General features: G+C 43.9%; 1 protein-coding gene across 1 annotated transcript; it reads right to left on the reverse strand.

Annotated features, from left to right (window-relative positions):
* Window positions 1–1,532: 1,532 nt before the first annotated feature.
* Window positions 1,533–19,023, reverse strand: LOC129327937 (vomeronasal type-2 receptor 26-like). Its single transcript, XM_054976684.1, has 4 exons — window positions 18,449–19,023; window positions 12,565–12,604; window positions 5,186–5,312; window positions 1,533–2,431 (listed from the first exon to the last, which is right to left on the reverse strand). The coding sequence occupies exons 1-4, from the start codon at window positions 19,021–19,023 to the stop codon at window positions 1,533–1,535; spliced, it is 1,641 nt and encodes a 546-aa protein (XP_054832659.1).
* Window positions 19,024–19,318: the final 295 nt, after the last annotated feature.

The raw sequence follows: 19,318 nt of genomic DNA on the forward strand, positions 1-19,318 counted from the left end.
TTCACCCATAGACTTCACCACTATGTTGCTTTGAATATATGCTCCTATGTCAATCGTAGAATTGCTTACATTCTGTTTCAGCATTTCTTCGACTCTGTATTGGATTCTTGCTAAGGTTATGTCTCTGTAAACTTGTGTTTATTTACCCTACCACTTTGTTTATGAAATTGTCCTTGATACTGACTATACCACTCTCACACTGTATAATCCACCTCGAGTCTCAGTGAGAAAGGCAGACCAAAAATGACATAAAGAAAAGAAGAGAAAAAAGAAAATGTAATCTTGTTATGTTCTTTTTACTGTACTTTTTATAATTCTGAAATTTGAGCAATGGCACTTAATGAGATTGTAAGATTGGTTTTATGCTACTGTTTATAAATGTTTATCTCATTGGGTTGGCAATGGGGTCCCTTGAAACAGGAGGTCGTTGTGATTGCAGGACTGCATCCCCGTGGTGGGTACGTGGTTGCGAGCAGAAAGCCAGTCTCGGAACTGTTGCGGATATGAATTAAATGGTTTATTGGAAGGCACTATGCATGAAACAGCACAACAGCAAAAAGGCTGAAATCAAATGCCTGATAGAAAAATCAATGGCGGAAATGGCAAAAGGGGTGGATAAAATACCAAGAAGGTGTATATAGCTGCAGCTAATAATATGGATTACATAGTGTAGAGTTAATGCAAGTAGCTTGCTATACATATGCAGTAAGTAAACAAATCTTTCTCAACCAGCCCTCATTATTGGACACACTGGGTAGTGGAGAGATAAACCATCAAGCACTATGCAACATGAATATATCTGGGAGACCTTGCCAGAAGATTAGAACCAGCATAGTGAATGCTAGCCATGCTCAAAGCTTCTAAATATTAAAGTATTATTAGCTTCCCCACCACCCTCTTAAGCTCCTCGGTTACTGCTAAGTTCCTTCACCAGCAGAATCTGTTTCATTCCTATCTATATGAGAAACTAGAAATCTTGGGAAGGATGGATGAATTCTCAGATTCCTGAGGACATGGAGAAAGGGATGAAAGGAAACAGGATGCCTTTTGGAAGCTCCAAGCAACAGAGAGACAGCATCTTCAAGGTAGGCAGAACCCAAAGAGAGGAGCCTGGTTTCGCAGTTGTCCTTCTTCCTCGTCTTTCCTTCCTTGACCATCCGCAGGGACAATACAATGGTGGCACTGCACTCATTAGAGGTGGGTGCAGAGATGTGGACTTAATTCCCCTCATATGTGGTTTCCTTTCCCTCCCAGGGACAACAGCCTCATTCCCATAACATCTCCCAGTATGCCCTAAAAACAGGAGACCAAAAGGCATGCGGAAGAGGGCATGACAGCCGAAGGTATGTTCATTATTCAAGACGGGTGAGATTTCTCTTCCTGTCATTATTTGGTCTGCAGTGATCGGACTCCATGTTGTTAAAGGATCCTGGATCAATACAGCCTTCCCCTCATTATTAATATGGAGAGAGATGGAAGAGAAGAAATCAATTCGAAATTTTTAAAAAAACATTTAAAGAATTATGTGCCAGTTATTTTTTCCTTCCTAGCTGCTCCCTGGCATTCAGTTGAGATCTGAAAATAATAATGTAGCATTTGGGGAAGAATATACAAGCTAATAAGCTTCCACTAGAGGTCAAGATGGAGAAGATCTCCACGGCCACCATGTCTTTCCCTTTGGTGCTCAGATAGGTGGGGACAAAGGAGATCCAAACACTGCAGAAGACCAGCATGCTGAAGGTGATCAGCTTGGCTTCATTGAAAGAATCAGGTAAAGTCCGTGCTAGGAAGGCCACCGTGAAACTGATGGTGGCCAGAAGACCCATGTAGCCCAGGACTATGTAGAACATGATGTCCGAACCTTCATTGCATTGAATGATAATATGACCCACTTGGGAGTGCATGTCAAACTCTGGGAAGGGGGGCGAAGATGCCAACCACAATGCACAGATGCCAGTTTGAATTAAACAACAGGGAATGATGACGGACATGGCCAGTCTCTTCCCCACCCACTTCCTCATCCTGTTCCCTGGCTTGGTGGCCACGAAGGCAACCACCACAGTGATGGTTTTGGCCAATATGCAAGACACGGCAATGGAGAAGATGATGCCAAACAGGGTTTGCCGGAGAAGGCAGTTCACTGTCCCAGGATGGCCGATGAATAGGAAGGAACACAGAAAGCCGAGCAGCAGAGAGGAGAGTAGGACACAAGTGATGCTTTGATTGTTGGCTTTGACGATCGGTGTATTCCAGTGTGTGGCAAAGATCCCCATCACTATAACTGTGGCCACAAAACATGAAGCAGCGACAGAAGCCAAGCCTGCTCCCATGGGGTCCTCGTAGGATAAGTAGGTTGTGAGTTTGGGAATGCACTGATCCCTCTCCTGGTTTGGATATTCGTCTTCTGGGCATTTCTCACATTGGTCTGCATCTGAAATTCATAATTGTTACTATCATTTATGAGTGTACTGTTTTATATTGTGCCAGTCAAAAGACGCTGCTAAGAACGGCTGTTAAGAGAAATTCTCTTAATTCCTCTATGCTCAGTTATTTCCTGGAATCCACAATTGCCATGAAGGAGGGAAATGGAGGGATCCTGAACAGGGTTAGGCCTAGATGTCACCCGTTACTCTTGCAACAGAAGTTCAGATTGGCTGTAGCAGTTCCCTCAAGAGAAACTTCAAAACTGGCCAAGGGCTTCAGGATGCTCACAGGAATTGCAGAGGCGGGGGAAAAGGGGGTTGGGAGCATCCTGTCCCTCCCGATCCTTAGAAACCCCAGCCCCTGCTGGTTATGATGGTTTCCTTGATCTATCAGATACTGTCTGATGCAGTGGTTAGACTGTCAGAACAGGATCAAGGAGATCCGGGTTCTTATATTGCCAAGGAAGGTTGTTGACTGACTGTGGGTAAGTCACACTCTCTCGGCCTGATCTACCTCATAGGGCTGTTGTGCTGGTGAGAATGTGGAGAATAATGTTATTTAGGTCTCCAATGGGGAGAAATTCAGGAGATGACATTTGTTATGAATCTGTCCTGAATTACAACTCACTAGCAAAAAAAGATGGTTCTTGATGTTGCTTATTCTGCTATTGCTGCAGCTCTCTTGGCACGAGGAAGAAGCGCTTCTCCTCTACTCAAACTACTGTTAAATATGGCAAGCAGATGGAGCTTCCACATCGGCATGCTGAGCCCCCAGTAAAACATAAAACCACTACCTGGGTTGAAGATGTATTAGGGTGCATTAATTTCTTTTTCCGATAGAAACAACAGGAAAAAATGGCTCTTGTAAGAGAGAATACTTTGTCAATACTGCATGCATATTTGTTAATGTGAGTTAGTATAACAGAAGTATGAAGCCCCCATTGGGAATTGCTATTGCGATGCTGCTTCACATTCCCTTGGAGCTGATCTCTTAGGCTGCATCCACCTTGGATGGACCTGGGATGGTTTCCAATCCTTTTGTGCACATATCACTTTTTCTTGCCATCACTCTGAGAGAACATATACTTAAGTACTAGCAACAAAGCCCATTGTGGGAGGGAAATACAATAGGTTCTAGAAAGGGTGGGGCAGGCGGGGCAGGCATTGCTGCTTCCACCACACTCCAATCTGGTCAAATGGAAGGGTAGGGCAGCCGGGCCTGGCATTGCCACCCTCTGCAATGTCCCGATCTGGGTAAGGGCAGGGCAGGGTGGCTGGGCCTGGCATTGCCTACTCCATAGGGCCAGCCGATCATGGCAGGAAAGGGCTGGGAGGTCGGCCGATCCGTCCTATCACCTCCTCACCCCAATCGAGCTATAGAGGCTTGGCAGGTGAGCAGGCCCTTCTCTCTGCTGGCCAATTTCAGACCTGATTTAGGCCGCTGCAGAGCCCAGGAGTGATGCTGGAGAGGAAAGGGCCCTGGAGTGCTACTGCACCCCACTGCCACCCAATTCACCCCTGATTTGGGCTTCTGCTAAGAGTGCTGCCAGGGTAGGCAGAAAGGGCTCTGGAGTGCTCCTGTGCTCCAGAGCAGGTCTAATTGGGCTGCTTTGGGCTGAAATCACTGGACTAGGCTGTGCAGGAGCATGCTGCACCATCAGGGAGCGTGCCTGGGGAGCTGTGTTCCCCCCGCCTCCCTCCCATTGGCCTGGCCTCTGAGAAGACAGAGACCAGGTCTCTTTGCCCTGCAAGTCTATGGCAGATCGACCTGGGCTCTGGGGTCCAGAGGTCCGGTTAACTCATCTCGCAAAGCCATGATAAGTAGACTTGGGCTCTTCCGGTCCAGCAGGCAAGCCACAGTACCCCCCTCATGCCCCCTCCCTCTTGCGGCAGATCGAAGCTTGGGGAGAAAGACTTGGGAGGTGAAGCGCAGGCAAGTCAGGCATGCCCCATGCGGTCCTGGCCCAGTCGGGGCTGGGGAGGGAGGGGCTGGCCTGCAGGCCCTTCTGAGGCCCAGTGGCTTTCCAGGACTGCGCCTGCAGTGGTGAGTCATCTCGAACATGCTTGCTGAATTATATAGTAAGCCTCATTGTGTCTTACATGTGAATTCTGACTAGAGAGATTCCCTCGTTATGTGTATTTTGGTCTCTAGTCTGCATAGAGTCTCTGAGGATTTGGTTTGATTACAACAATGTGACTCATGTGAAAAAGGGAAGTGTGAGAATAACATGGTGGGTGCTTACTTTCTTCTTCCTCAATGTATCTCTTCACCGAAGCAAAGAGGTCTTCTTAGCTTGCCTCTACCACAGTTAAGTAACACCTAGTGCTTCAGAAGAGCCCAGGAGACATCACCCGTGGGTCTGGAGGAAGCAATAGTTCTGAAATGGCTGCCTCCATCGCAGGAGGACACTCCAAACATTTTATAATTGGCAGGAGTCCCCATGGAAGCCATGCTGGCCACAGCAGTCATTTTATCACAGTACCCACAACCTGTCCTCAAATTCCCAAGAGTTCCCATGGGCTCAACTATGTTAAGGAATGCTGTCCTTAGTGGATATCATGTTTACGCATTATAAAATCGGTAGAGAAAGGGGAAATTCTACATCAGGTCGAAGCAGGCCATAAGACTCTCACTGACTGTCCATTTTCCAGAAGGTAGAGATTGGCAAATCCATTGTACAGGAAAGCTCGAGTAACTGGAGTAGCAGCACATCTGAAACATTTGGAGCCTTTCTCTTGTAACTTGATATCCTTTTACTTACCAATCTGGAGTGCAATTTTCCCTTCTGGGCAGTGAGCACAATCGTAGCAGCACACTTGCTTCCCCTCTTGAACAATCCTGCTGTGCCCAGTGGGGCAGCTCTCGACACACGTACTGCGTGGGACACTCTGAGAGAAAAGCAAAAGGAAGGGGTGGGAGATGGAAATGTGCTGCTTCTCCCTTCCAGCTATGATTCTTGATTCTAACCCCTTTGCCCAAGAACACACCAGAAATGACATGCTCCCCACTTGTATATGTACATACGTAGATACAAAGATCAAGCAAAGTGATAAGAGAAAGAAAAGGAGCTGTGTAAGCAGAGGGACAAGTGTTATGTACTCCACATGCACGGCTTCGTGGTTCGCGGGCATCAGAACAGCCCCCGTTGCACTTAGAGAACCCATATTCACAGGGAGTGTTTAGCAGGCTCTTCTCGAGCCAGCACCCAAGTTTGGTCAATATTGCAAAAGGGATCTTGGAGTTATACCCTCTCCAATCCAAGGCCCCCAGGAAACTCCCATTTGATACAATTAGAGCCACCAGTTGATGCTGGCCCAGTGTACAAGGGGTTGGCCATCAGAACTGCCTATCAGGGTTTGTAGGGATGAGATTGGAGAGCCGGTGGCTACAGAATACCCCCCTTCCTCCTCGCTCCTCCGGGTGTCTTCTCCCATGTAACCAATTGTAACCAATTTGCAGCTCCATGGTTGGAAGGAAGACCTGCCAATCAAGGTAACCTGGGCTTTGATTTGGGTTTCCAGGGTGACAGAAGGAGTAGAGACAGAGTTCAGGCATTCCCCCAACTCCATTTCCAAGGGAAGTGATTGATGATGCCTGACTGTCTGGCTTTACAAACCATAGGCGAACGCAATGAAACGGGCTTCCATTGCACCATGGACCCTCATGAACCGCTGTATTGCAAATAGATGATCAGGCGGTTCGTGGGTTTTTTTTGGTTCGTAATGTGGTTTGTGCCCGTGTCTAGTGCCAACTGACCAAGATTTTTTTTTAAAAAAAGTGCAGTGCTATTGCTATTGTCCCTGCGAAATTGGAAAAAAACATCATCCATACCTGCTGAAATTTGTGATTCCATCTCAGCAAACTTCTATCAATAAAGAACTCTTCACCTGCAGTTGTTTTAGATTCCATCGAACCAACTTGGATTTTTTGGAAAGATTGATTTGAAAATGTGACCAAGTTCACAATATCATAGCCAGCTGCCAGGTCCCCATCTTCATCAAAAAAGATTTCATCTCCAGCAGAATTGTTAAAGCGAACATTTCTCAAAAATGAAAAAAGCTAGGTTGGAGGAGAAAGAGTTTCCGTATTTTAAAAATGTAGTGGGAAATAAATGACTATACCTTTCTGAAATTTGTTAACATGGAACTACTTGTTCTGCAATATTGACTTGCAATTGTATTAATATGACTAAATATGAATTAGCCTGATTTTTCAAATTTGAACAAAATGCTAAACTTAAAAATGAAGTGTTTTTTGAGAAAAGAAATGAACACTATTATACTTAATACTGTATATAAATTCTATTATAGTTAAGGGTGCACTGAATTTTCAGAGGGAGCCAATTCATATATCTGACATCAGATCAGGAGCCAGATTTAAGATGGCAGTGCTGGTGGGAACATTGGTAGCTGCTCATGCCATTTGAGTTGTTGTTTTAATTTGCTCTCTCTCCTTTTTATCACCTTACTGTTTGCCACTTAATAGAGGGAAGATTTTATTATTCTATTGCGGTATACTTTACCAGCTGATTTGCTGTCTACCAAACCTCAGATGTGGAGAGAATTATTCCAGCACTTACTACTGATACCTTTACACCTCTGTGATGAATTTAGCATTCGGGTTGCTCGCTTATGTTCTCACACATGATTTAAGTCATCTTGGTTATATGCTATCTATGTAAATGCAATTCAAGATACCTACCATTGTTACCTGGAGGGCTCTTTGCTAGTGAGGGGGGATTAATGGCAAGGAAGAAGGCTAAACAAGAGGGATAAGTGTGGGATAAATCCACCAATTTTTATGGGGTCCCTTCCCCAAGGTAGCAGATGAGGCTGGTGATCTTAAGCAAAAGGAGTATTTTTTATTAACAGATGAAAATATACACTCATAAGAAGCAATGCACAAGCACACAGTCTCCTAAGAAAAGCAGTGGTGAAAGTGAGATGGAGTTGAGGGATTTCAGGGCAATAAGTACCTATCCAAGGTGAGGGAATGAGGCAGTCCATGGAGGAAGAAGGCTCCAAACATCCAACATTATTGACCGGGAGAGACAGAGGAAGTCTTAGGGAAGTAACCCTAAGGGAGCAGTTCTTGAATCAAGGAAGTGTGCACAGTTTGAAAGGGACCAGAGCCTTAGTTTTCATTCATTCATTCATTCATTCATTCATTCATTCATTCATTCATTCATTCATTCATTCATTTTTATTCATGTGTTTATGTCATTTATATTCTGCCTTTCTCACTGAGATTCAAGGTGGATTACATAGTGTGAGATTCGTAAAATCAGTGGCAAGGACAAGGACATTTCCATACAGTGTCAAGAACATTTCCATAAATAATGTCAAAGGGTAAATGACTACAGTGTCAAGAACATTTTCATAAACAATGTCATGGGGTAAATTAATATAAATTTACAAAGACATAGCATTAGCAAGGATCCAGTATGAGGATGAGGAATTGCTGAAACAGAACATAATCTATTCCAGGACTTACATTAAACAACAGAAAGCACAGGTAGTATATAAAGCAACAGAAAATATGTAAGCAACATAATGGTGAAATCTATGGTTTCTAACTCATTAGCAAAACTTCTGGGCCCCCTTTCCTACTATACCAAGCTCCTTTAGCCGTTCGAACAAAGACCATGAAGGCCATCTCTAGGCAATAACTAAGTTTGATTACTTTGATTACTTGCTGCTGGGGTGTGTGAAAGGAAATGCAGAATCTCTCCTGCTGCCTCAAAAAGGGGCAGTTTGCTAATGGATCTTCCCAGAGTTAAGTTGATGAATTTAGATATGAAATGCATTTTCCCAGAGACAAATAAAACTTATTAGTGCTGATTGACTGCTCCTCAATTGCAGGGTGGGGCTCTAATCACAAAGGAGGATATCAGAATGTGCCCAGGGGGAGACTTAGCGAGGCCCTCTACTGTTACGATCTCACGCCTGTTGCTGGGAGGATAGTAAATCAATCAATACCATCCCCCTGCATTAACATGAGTCAATCTAGTGGACATTGCCACATGCTCTGCTCCTGGTCCCAGATGGCTGAAGGGGAGTGTGCCGTGCCACCTGCCATGCTCCTAATACCATCTGGGTAACGCAGGGGGTGCACATTGCCCCATTATTTACAGCTGAAAAACTCCAAGATTGAGCTACAAAAACCTGTATGATCTTGTTCTTTGTTCTGTTTAAAAGCTGTTGATATTTGTTTGAAGTTTCAGAACTGTTGATATCCGTATGGAATATCTTTACACAATAACATGGCCCAGTGGTTAAAGCTGAGACCATCCAAAAATGGGCTGTAAGAGCCTGACGGCTATCGCCAACCTGCTTTCCCATTTCAACAATGCCTTTTTCAAACAAAGAACAAGATCATACAATTTTTCATAGCCCAATCTTGGAGATTTTCAGCCGTAACCACTAGGCGATGATGTCATCTGAGGATATTCCACACTGATATTTATAGTTTTCAAGCTCCACACAGATATTAACAGGTTTGAAATAGAACAAGAACTAAGAATATATAGTTTACAACTCTGGCATTTGGAATCCAAAGTAGACTGGAAGGATTGGATGCTTGATGAATATTTATGATTATTTATGAAGGTTTATTAGCTGTACATTTATTGTAGTATATTTATTGTCGAATATTTATCACATTTGAGAACTTGCACTTTTGTAAAAATCATAAATATTAAAATTTACAAAATATATTTCATATATAACCTTCGAGGTTTGTAATTTGTTTTGGAGTGTTCTACAATCAGAGGACCCCTCTTATCTGGCTATTGTCGATACGTTGGTATTTGGGGATATGGCTACTTACAATAGTTGTTTTGCATATTCTACAGAAGAAAGAGAACAAATATTAGCAAAATATCCATCTGTTTCTACAGGGAGTCAACCTAAATTGGATGATTGGGCATATATTCAACCATTACTTATTAAGCGTTCCAAAATGAACATTCATTCAGCCTATTTAACAGAATATTCGAGACTTAATATTAGACCTAGAGGGTTAAGAATGTATAAACCTCCAGGTTTATTTAAGGAGAATGAAACATTTAAATCAAAATGGTCTTCTATTTTGAACAAATGTGCTTTGGACTTGATGTTGTTATTAATAGATATGTATAGTGATGAGACTGAAAAATTAACAACAGAAATTTCTAAAGTGTAAGATAGAGTTAAACCCCTAGTTACCTCAGGAGGGTATGAAGCTAGAACCAAAGAAGTTGACCGGTTAATCAAGGAAGGAGAGGCTACACTTAAGGAATACTTAAGTACACTTAAGTTAAAAAGCTGACTAGAGACAAGAAAGATTACAACACAGGCAATGTATATACATGGTGCAATGAAAATAGGTCCAATATGCATAGAAAAAATGCTCAGGAGAGTGCTTCTGAATAGGAACCTACAGAATTATCAGAGACAGATACATCAGGTGACGAGTATGGATAGACTAGGACTTTAAGAAATAGAACTATACCTTATTATAATAGGGGATGTTTTTTAGGAAAACGTCAGGATCGCCCACCTTGAAGGGGCAGACACAGGACTTAATTTTCAACCTCTCTAAGAGACCTTTAAGTGAAGCTGAAAGATCAGTCCTAAATAAGGGTTTAGGATTCGTACCTACACCACCATACAATGCTTTTAGAACTAGAGTAGATGACTTTAAATTAATCAGATTAATTAAATTAAGAAAATGCTTTGGAATTCAACAGACTCCACATGAAATAACATCACTCCAGGTCAAGTAATCTTTTATGCCATCAGTTACTGACCTGGCAACAGAAGTTTTTGAGAAATTAGTTGCCAAGGATCTAGACCACATTGAGAAAATGCCTAGAAAACATTGTCAGAATTTAACAAGAGCAGAATCTGAAGTAAAAAATTGAACAGTGACAAAACAATCATAATTAAACCAGCTGACAAGGGGCGGGATAGTTGTTTTGAATATTAAGGATTACATCCAGGAAGTGGACAGACAATTGAGTGATTAATCCAATTATCAACCTATCAACTATGTCCCCCTAAGACACATTCAGAAAATTATCAAGGTGGTACTCAATGAAGGTCTAGCTAACAATTATATAAATTACCAAACATATGGAGCTTTACAAAACAGGTACCCCCGCACACCAGAGTTTTACATTCTTCCAAAGGTTCACAAAGGGGGTAACTCACCACCGGGACGTCCAATAGTATCAGGTTCCAATTCTGTATTGGAACCTCTTTCTTGTTATCTAGACAGTTTCTTGCAACCATTGGTTAAAACTAAACCAGTTTACATAAAGAACACAACTTCCTTTATAGAAAGGTTAGAAGATGTGACAGCTCCTGAGACGGCCTATTTATTAACATGTGATGTTAAGTCACCTTATACAGTTATACCACACGAAGGAGCTAGAGAAGTTGTGAAAACAGCATTACAAGGCAGAGATAATTCATTACTTCCCACTCACTTTCTTTTGGATCTATTAGATATTATTCTAGAAAAAAACTACGTTAAATTTGGTGATCTGTTTTATTTCCAAATGAAAGGGATTGCAATGTGGTGCTCAGCTGCTCCATCAATTGCTAACTTATACATGTCTGACATTGAAGCACATTGTATTTTGAATGAAGAAATGAACCCATTTTACCATGATGTGTGTTTTTATGTTAGATTTATTGATGACATTTTTTCTGTATTAAGGACACCTTTATATGCAAGGGAGTTTGTGAATTGGCTTAATAGTTTGGATGATAACATCAAGTTCAACTGGGAAGGAGATCTTAATTGCATAAACTTTTTGGACATTACCGTATTCAAGGAAAAGAATGGGAAATTGGATGTTTGTCCCTTTAAGAAATGCACAGATAAATACTCCTATTTACATTATACATCATTTCACCCACTACAATTAAGGACAATATTCCAAAGGGTCAGTTTTTGAGAATGAAGAGAAATTCCAGCAAGTAGAATGACTATAAGAGGGAAAGTCACATTAGTTATAAATCTTTTCAAAACGGGTTATCCAGAAAGGGTAATAGTGAGAGCTCAAAGAAAAGCAGATCAGACAGCTAGAGACAGCATGTTTATCCCCAGAAACCAAGCAATGAAGAACCAAATAAAATGGGCATTGGATTAGACACCCTTTTCTATGAGAATAGCAAAAGTCATACAGAAACACTGGTAGATTTTAAAAGATATAGAGGGGTGCAAGGAGAAACCATTAATTGGTTATCGAAAAACCAGGAGCCTGAAGGATATTCTCATACACTCTGCCTTTGATAATCGCCAATCACCATGCATACACCCAGGGGGACATTTCCCTTGTGGCAACTGTACGATTTGTGACATGGCAGTTAATTTGAAGGAGATAGAGAATCCTGTAGGTATGAAACAGCTCAGTAATAGAGACTTTTCTAACTGTAAAACACCTTATGTTATTTATGTGTTACAATGTGTCTGTAAAAAATTATACATTGGGGGTACCACTCGACCTTTGAGAGTGGGGATTCAAGAACACACAACTAGAATAAAGAATAAAATTACAGATGCCCCTTTAGTGTCCCATTTCATTGAAAACAACCATGGGGAGAAAGACCTTAAAGTTTCAGTTTTAATAGTAATGAAGCCCTCCTTGAACTATGACGTCCAACAAAAGTTATTGCAAAGGGAGTCAGAATGGATATTCAAATTAAAATCATTGTTTCCATATGGATTAAACAATGAGATGGAACTCTCTTGTTATTTGTGATATAATTATGCATCTGTGTAATACAACACTGGACCTTTAAATCTGTAATTTATGGCTGCAGAAGTGTATTTGTATGACATCATGAGCATTAGAACCCTATGGCAATGGTCCGTCGGCTCTTTCATCTTTCAGGAAGTGAGTGCGGTGGTGTTGGAGTGATTGTAAGTAACAGGCATACATATGGTTTGATTAAGGGAGGTTATAATAGTGTCATATTTAATGCAACACCATATGGTTTGATTACAGTGTATGTTGATTTGAGCCTTTGAAAAAGACATTGTCGAATTGGGAAAGGAGGTTGGCGACAGCCGTCAGGCTCTTACAGACCATTTTTGGTTGGTCTCAGCTTTAACCACTGGGAAATGTTGTTGTGTGAAGATATTCCATACGGATATCAACAGTTCTGAAACTTCAAACAAAGATCGACAGCTTTGAAACAGAACAAAGAACAAGATCATACAATTTTCATAGCCCAATCTTGGAGATGTTCCACTGTAACTACTAGGCAATGCTGTCATCTGAGGATACTCCACACAGATATTTATAGTTTTCAAGCTCCACACAGATATTAACAGCTTTGAAATAGAACAAGAATATATAGTTTACAACTCTGGCATTTGGAATTCAAAATGGACTGGAAGGATTGGATGCTTGATGAATATTTATGATTATTTATTAGCTGTATATTTATTGTAGTATATTTATTGTCGAATATTTATCACATTTGAGTACTTGCACTTTTGTAAGAAACAAAAATATAAAAATTTACAAAGTATATTTAATCTATAACCTTTGAGGTTTGTAATTTGTTTTGGAGTGTTCTACACTCGGAGGACCCCTCTTGGTCATTGGCATTAGAATCAGAGCAGGTGGCAACGCACACCCCCAGCACTTCACACCCCATGCCTTAACCCAGCCAATATTAGAAGCAGAGCACAACGCAATGCCCACCCCCACCTAAACCCAGCTGGTATTAGGAGTAGTGCAGGTGGCAATGCCTGTCTCTGCCTTAACCCAGCTGGTATTAGAAGCAGGGCAGATGGCAATACCCACCACCTCCTTAACACAGTGGGAATTAGGAGCGGAGCAAATGGAAATGCCCACCCCCACCTTAATTCAGCTGGTACTAAGAGTGGAGCAGGAGGCAGTGCCCGTATAATGCCTTAACCCTGCTGGTATTAGAAGCGGAGTAGGTGGCAATGCCCACCCCCTGTTTTCACCCAGCTAGTATTAGGAGCAGAGCAGGTGCCAATACCAACCCCTGGTAATTTTAACCCCTGCTTTAACCCAGCGGGTATTAGGGGTGGAGCAGGTGGCAATGCCCGGCCCCCATCTTCACCCAGCTGGTATTAGGAGCTGAATGGGTGGCAGTACCCACCTCCACCTTAACCCAGCTAATATTAGGAGTAGAGAAGGTGGCAATGACCATCCAATGCCTTAACCCAACTGATATTAGGAACAGGGCAGATGGCAATGCACCCCCCCCCCGGCTTCACTCAGCTGGTATTAGGAGCAGAACAGGTGGCAATACACCCCCGCCCCACCTTAACCCAGCTAATATTTGGAGCACAGTAGGTGGCAATGCCCATCCATTGCCTTAACCCAGCTGATATTAGGAGCAGAGCAGGTAGTAATGCCCACCCCACCTTAACCCAGCTGGTATTAGGAGCAGGGCAGGTAGCAATACCCACCCCCATTCAGCCATCTGGGGTCAGGAGTGGAGCAGGTGGCAATGCCCACCCCCTTCAGCCAGTTTTGATCAGGAGCAGAGCAGGTGGCAGTGCCCACCCCTGCCTTACCCAGCTGGTATTAGGAGCGGGGCAGGTGGCTATGCCTGCCCCCAATATAACCCAGTTAGGATTAGGAGTGAAGCAGGTAGCTTGGATCAGGTGCAGACCAAGAGGTAATGCTCTTCTTCCCTTCACCGCAGCCAGGAAAAGGAGTGGAGCAGGTGGCAATACTCACTCCCTTCAACCTACCGTAATAAGGCACTGAGCAAGTGGCCATACCCACCCTCCTTCACCCATCTGTAATCAGCCATGGAGCAGGAGGCAATTTCCATTTCCCCTTCACCTGTCTGCAATCAGGAGTGGAGCAGATGACAATGCCATCCCTCTTTACCCAGCCTGTATCAGGTGTGGAGTAGGTATCAAAGCTGCCCACCCATTCACGTGACCGAGATGAGGCATGGAGCAGGAAGCAATGCCCATTTCCCCTTCACCCAGCTGGAATCAGGAACAGAGCAGGTTGCAACACCTGTCTCCCTTTACCTAACCTGTATCAGGCATGGAGAAGGTAGCAAAGCCTACCCCCCTTCACGTGGCCAAAATCATGCGTGGAGAAGGGGCCCACCCCCCTCTGTTACTGGCCAGGATCAGTGACAGAGGAGAAGGGAATACCTTCCTATCTGCCCTCCACTTTCTACAGCCTGTTGTATTTTTTCCCTACAACAGGCTTTGTTGCTAGTAATCCTACTATATAATTGAGTAAGTGTGTTTCAGACAACTCACTTTATACCCTGGTGCACCACCAGAGGTTGCTGCTGCAGAGGGAAGCCCAGGCAAGCCACCATGTCTCTCCAGAAAACATGTTGTGGCAGGAAGTCAAGGCTGGGATCAGGATGGGAACAGGTGACAATGCCAGCCCCCCACTTTCACTCAGCTGGTATTAGGAGCGGAACAGGCGGCAATACTCACCGCCCATCTTAAGCCAGCTAATATTAGGATTGGAGCAGATGGCAATGCCCACCCTTCCCTCAACCCAGCTGGTATTAGGAGTGGGGCATGTTGAAATGCCCATCCAGTGCCTTAACCCAGCTGGTATTAGGAGAGGGGCAGGTGGCAATGTCCATCCCATCTTTACCCAGCTGTTATTAGGAGCAGAACAAGTGGCAGTACCCACCCCCACCTTAACCCAGCTAATATTAGGAGCGGGGCTGTGGCAGTGCCCACCCCCCATCTTCACCCAGCTGGTATTAGGAGCAGAACAGGAGGCAATGCCCACCCCCACAATAACTGAGCTGGTATTAGGAGCGGATCATGTGGCAATGCCCATCCAATGCCTTAACCTAGCTGATGTTAGGAGTGGAGCAGGTGGTGATGCCCACCCCACCTTAATCCAGCTGGTATTAGGAGCAGAACATTTGGCAATGCTCAGCCCCCTTCAGCCTTCTGGGATAAGGAGCAGAGCAGGTGGCAATGCACACCCAGCTGGTATTAGGAGCAGAGTAGGTGGCAATGCCCATCCAATGCCTTAACCCAGCTGTCATTAGGAGCAGACCAGATCATAATGCCACCCCACCCCTCACACACACACACCTTAACCCAGCTGGCATACCTTAACCACACTTGAATGCCACACCATAATTCCAACCCCCCCACACACCTTAACTACACCTGTTGGATTTATAAGACTTTAAGGAGCGATTTGCCTGCTATTGATTTATGTATATTACTGTTTCTTTACTTGTAGTGATATGTTCATATGAAGTGATGTTCATTATATAACATCAAAGCCTTGAAATTAGTACTTTGGGTGCCATGATTTTCTTATTGTCCACTTGCGGTTAGTCTGCTTTTTGATTTACTAGTTTACATGGAGATACCTGTTAGTTTTGAGAATCGGTATTAGGAGCAGGGTGGGAAGTAATGCCCACTCCCCTTCAGCCATCTGGGAACAGGAGCAGAGCAGGCAGCAATTCCCACCCCCAGCCTTACCAAGCTGGTATTAGAATCAGAGCAGGTGGCAATGCCCACCCTGGCAATTCCCACCCCCTGCCTTAAACCAGCTAACATTAGAATCAGGGGAGGTGGCAATGCCCACTCCCACCTTAACCCAGCTGGTATTAAGAGCAGAATAGGTGGCAATGCCCATCTAATGCCTTAATCCAGCTGGTATTAGGAGCAGACCAGATCATAATGCCAACCCCCCATATCTTAACTCTGCTGGTATTAGGAATGGGATAGGGAGTTGCTGCCCTCCCCCAGCAATTCCCAACCCCACATTAACCCAGCTAATATTAGAAGCCAGAGCATGTGACAATGCCCACCCCTGGTAATTCCCACCCTCCGCCTTATCCCACTTGATATTAGAAGAGGACCAGATGGGAATGCCTGCCCACTGCCTTAACCCAGCTGTTATTAGGAGTGGTGCATATGGCAATGCCCTCCCCCGCCATAATGCAGCAAGTATTAGGAATGGAGCAGGTAGCAATGCCCACTCCCCTCCACCCAGGTGAGATCAGATCAGAAATATCAGAGGGTAATGCCTGCCCCACTTCACCCGGCTGGCATCAGGAGGAGAGCAAGTTGGAATAACCACCCCCACCAACACCCAGTTAAGATCAATAGTGGAGCAGGTGACAATGCCCACCCCGTGTCTTCACTTGGCTAGCATCAGGTGCAGAGCAGGAGGCAATGCCCTTCTTCCCTTCATCCAGCCAGGATAAGGAGCGAGGCAGGTGGAAATGCCCGCCTCCTTCAATCTATGGGAAGAAGGCACTGAGCAGACTTCAATGCTCGCCCCATCTTCACCCTGCCGGAATCAGGTGCCAAGCAGGCAGCAATGCCCATCCCCCTTCAACCTGACACAATCAGGAGCAGAGCAAGTGGCAATACCCACACCTACTTCACCTATCTGGTATTAGGAGTGGAGTAGATGGGAATGCCCACCCCTTGCCAGGATAAGAAGCAGAGCAGGTGTCAATACTTACTCCCTTCAACCAACTGGAATAAGGCACTGAGCAAGCGGTGCCTTCACCCCTTCACCCATCTGTAATCAAGCGTGAAGCAGGATGCAATGCCCATTTCTGCTTCACCCATCTGCGATCAGGAGCTGAGCAGGTGGCCATGCCCTCCTCTTTACCCATATCCAAAAGAGAGGCAATCCCAGGAATATCATCCAGAATATCACAACAACAATCCCCAGGAAAAAAACCCGCTGAGCTCCTAACCTGTATCCAAAAACCATTAATAAGATACTCACAATGCTAATGTCAATCCAATGATATTAATCCAATATACGTAAAGTACAACTAGTTACATTCCCATCATAGATTCTAAACACAGCTACTATATACATATATACAGAACATAGACTGTGTGTTATCTTTCTTGACAAACAGTACAACACACTTATAAGACAGTGTACCCACACAAAGTCCATTAAACATGAATTCGTAAGTCTTCCTTTCAAATTGTTTCGTGGGACAATATAATTGACGTAGTTGAAGATCTGCCAAAATGAGAGGGCTCTGTCATGAGCCGTTCCGAAGATGACTCAATGTCATTTTCATAAATGCTTGTATCCTTCCGGTGGAGAGAAACAAACAAAGTAGGACCCCAAAGAGCCCCTTGCTGTCTGCCCTGCAAGCGGCCGGCAATAATTAATCGGCTTGTTTCACAGATGTCCACTTTTTCAGGGGCAACTATGTAATCCTCCGATTGAGACTCTCTGATTTGATATATGGAAATTGAAGGTTTATTATAGTGGAGGGTTACATAGTTGCCCGTTTCCCCTTCACTCAGCTGGAATCAGGAGCGGAGCAGATCGCAATGCCCGCCCCCCCTTTACCTGACCCATATCAGGAATGGAGCAGGAAGCAAAGCCCACCCCCCTTCATGTGGCCAAGATCACGTGTAGAGCAGGTGCCCAACCCCCTCTGTCACTGGCCAGGATCAGAGAGGGAGGAGGAGGGGATGCCTTCCTAGCCCCCCTCCCCTTTCTAGAGCCCGTTGTATTTTTTTCCCTCAACGGACTTTGTTGCTAGTATATAATAAAATAACAACTGCGCTTATATAATGCTTTTCCCGACAGATTAGTGCCCCACTTAGAATGGTGAACAAAGTCAGTGGTATTAGTATCCCCCTCAATACATCTGGGGAGTTGGGGCTCAGAGGAGTGGGTTACCCGAGGCCCCCTGCACTGGGATTCAAAACAGCAGAGCGTTGATTCACAGCACAACTACTTAACCACTTTGCTACACCAACTCTAATGATAGACAAACTGTGACAAGAAGAACTGGGACTGACCTGCCATGGCTGAGCATAGAGAAGACCTTCTTCCCCCATCACTCTCTGCTGAGTTCTTGATGAATACATGGCATGGAGTGCATGTGCTACAGCATAGACAGCATTGTAGATGCCATAGCTGTGACCAGACATTCCCATTTCAAACACAGTTCCAGGGACGCTGTCAAGCTTCTCCTCCCCTGTGCAGTTTTTGTTTCGGGAAGCATCAATGCTATACAGTGGTAGTGAACAGTGAAATACGTACATCCAAAACTGCTGAATGAAATAAATCTCTGATTGGTATGGATTCAGGGTCTCAAGGAAATCCTGAAATCCTGGCACCTTATTAGTGTGCAGTGTAAAGGACAAACTACCATTGAGGGATTTGGGTGTGAATTTACGGCCAAAGAAAATATATGTGACATCCCATTGAGCTGTTGCGATCCAAACTCGCTCTATTGGCAGCTGCAGAAGAATTTCACAATTTTCTAGAATGATTCGTAAACCTTGCATAGACTGGTCATTCCCATAGGCAATAATGACGTTGAGTTTGCTAAACCAGATTTTTTGAGCTATCCTTGCCAAGATGTTAGCATGATTTATAATTTCCATGTAAGTTATTGCTGGTGGAATCATTTCTTTCAAAGCAATGCAAATATTACTCCAGAACAACTTTGGCATCAAGTTTTGAAGGAACGTTTCTCCACTGTCGTCATCTGGTGTGAGGAGGCCAATCCAGTTCCATCCAAAATGCTTCAGGAGATGAACAATCCCAACCCATTGAGGAGTTTCAGATGGAATCATCCGGAATAAATAAGGGAACTGAGTTTTAGCATTCATTGTAGTATGAAAGGAACCATAAGTGACCTAAGATGGTAGATCATGACTTTATGAGACATGACAAAACTCTTCATTTATTTTTGAAAATATCATTCTTCATCCAAATACATGTAAACATATATAAGTCATTTATTCTGTTTGGTTATCTAAGAAACATTATAGTTTGTAACAATCATAATCTGAAATTTCTAATCACGCTATCAAGGGAGGGACGTGGAGAGCCCCACTTGTCCATGGCTCCTTCAGGGCTTGAGCAAAGAACGGCCGTGGATAACATGGACCTCGGGAAGGGCCG

This window comes from Eublepharis macularius, chromosome 4 (assembly GCF_028583425.1).
Source record: "Eublepharis macularius isolate TG4126 chromosome 4, MPM_Emac_v1.0, whole genome shotgun sequence".
In the NCBI taxonomy this organism is placed as follows: domain Eukaryota; kingdom Metazoa; phylum Chordata; class Lepidosauria; order Squamata; family Eublepharidae; genus Eublepharis; species Eublepharis macularius.

Excerpts from the sequence above, each read along its gene's own strand:
- LOC129327937 (XM_054976684.1), bottom strand. The coding sequence starts at position 19,023 with ATGAATGCTAAAACTCAGTTCCCTTATTTATTCCGGATGATTCCATCT. Across the intron at positions 5,313-12,564 it reads TTTCAGAACTGTTGATATCC|AGTGTCCCACGCAGTACGTG; the intron begins GTATGGAATATC and ends CTTTTCTCTCAG. Across the intron at positions 2,432-5,185 it reads GAAAATTGCACTCCAGATTG|ATGCAGACCAATGTGAGAAA; the intron begins GTAAGTAAAAGG and ends TATGAATTTCAG.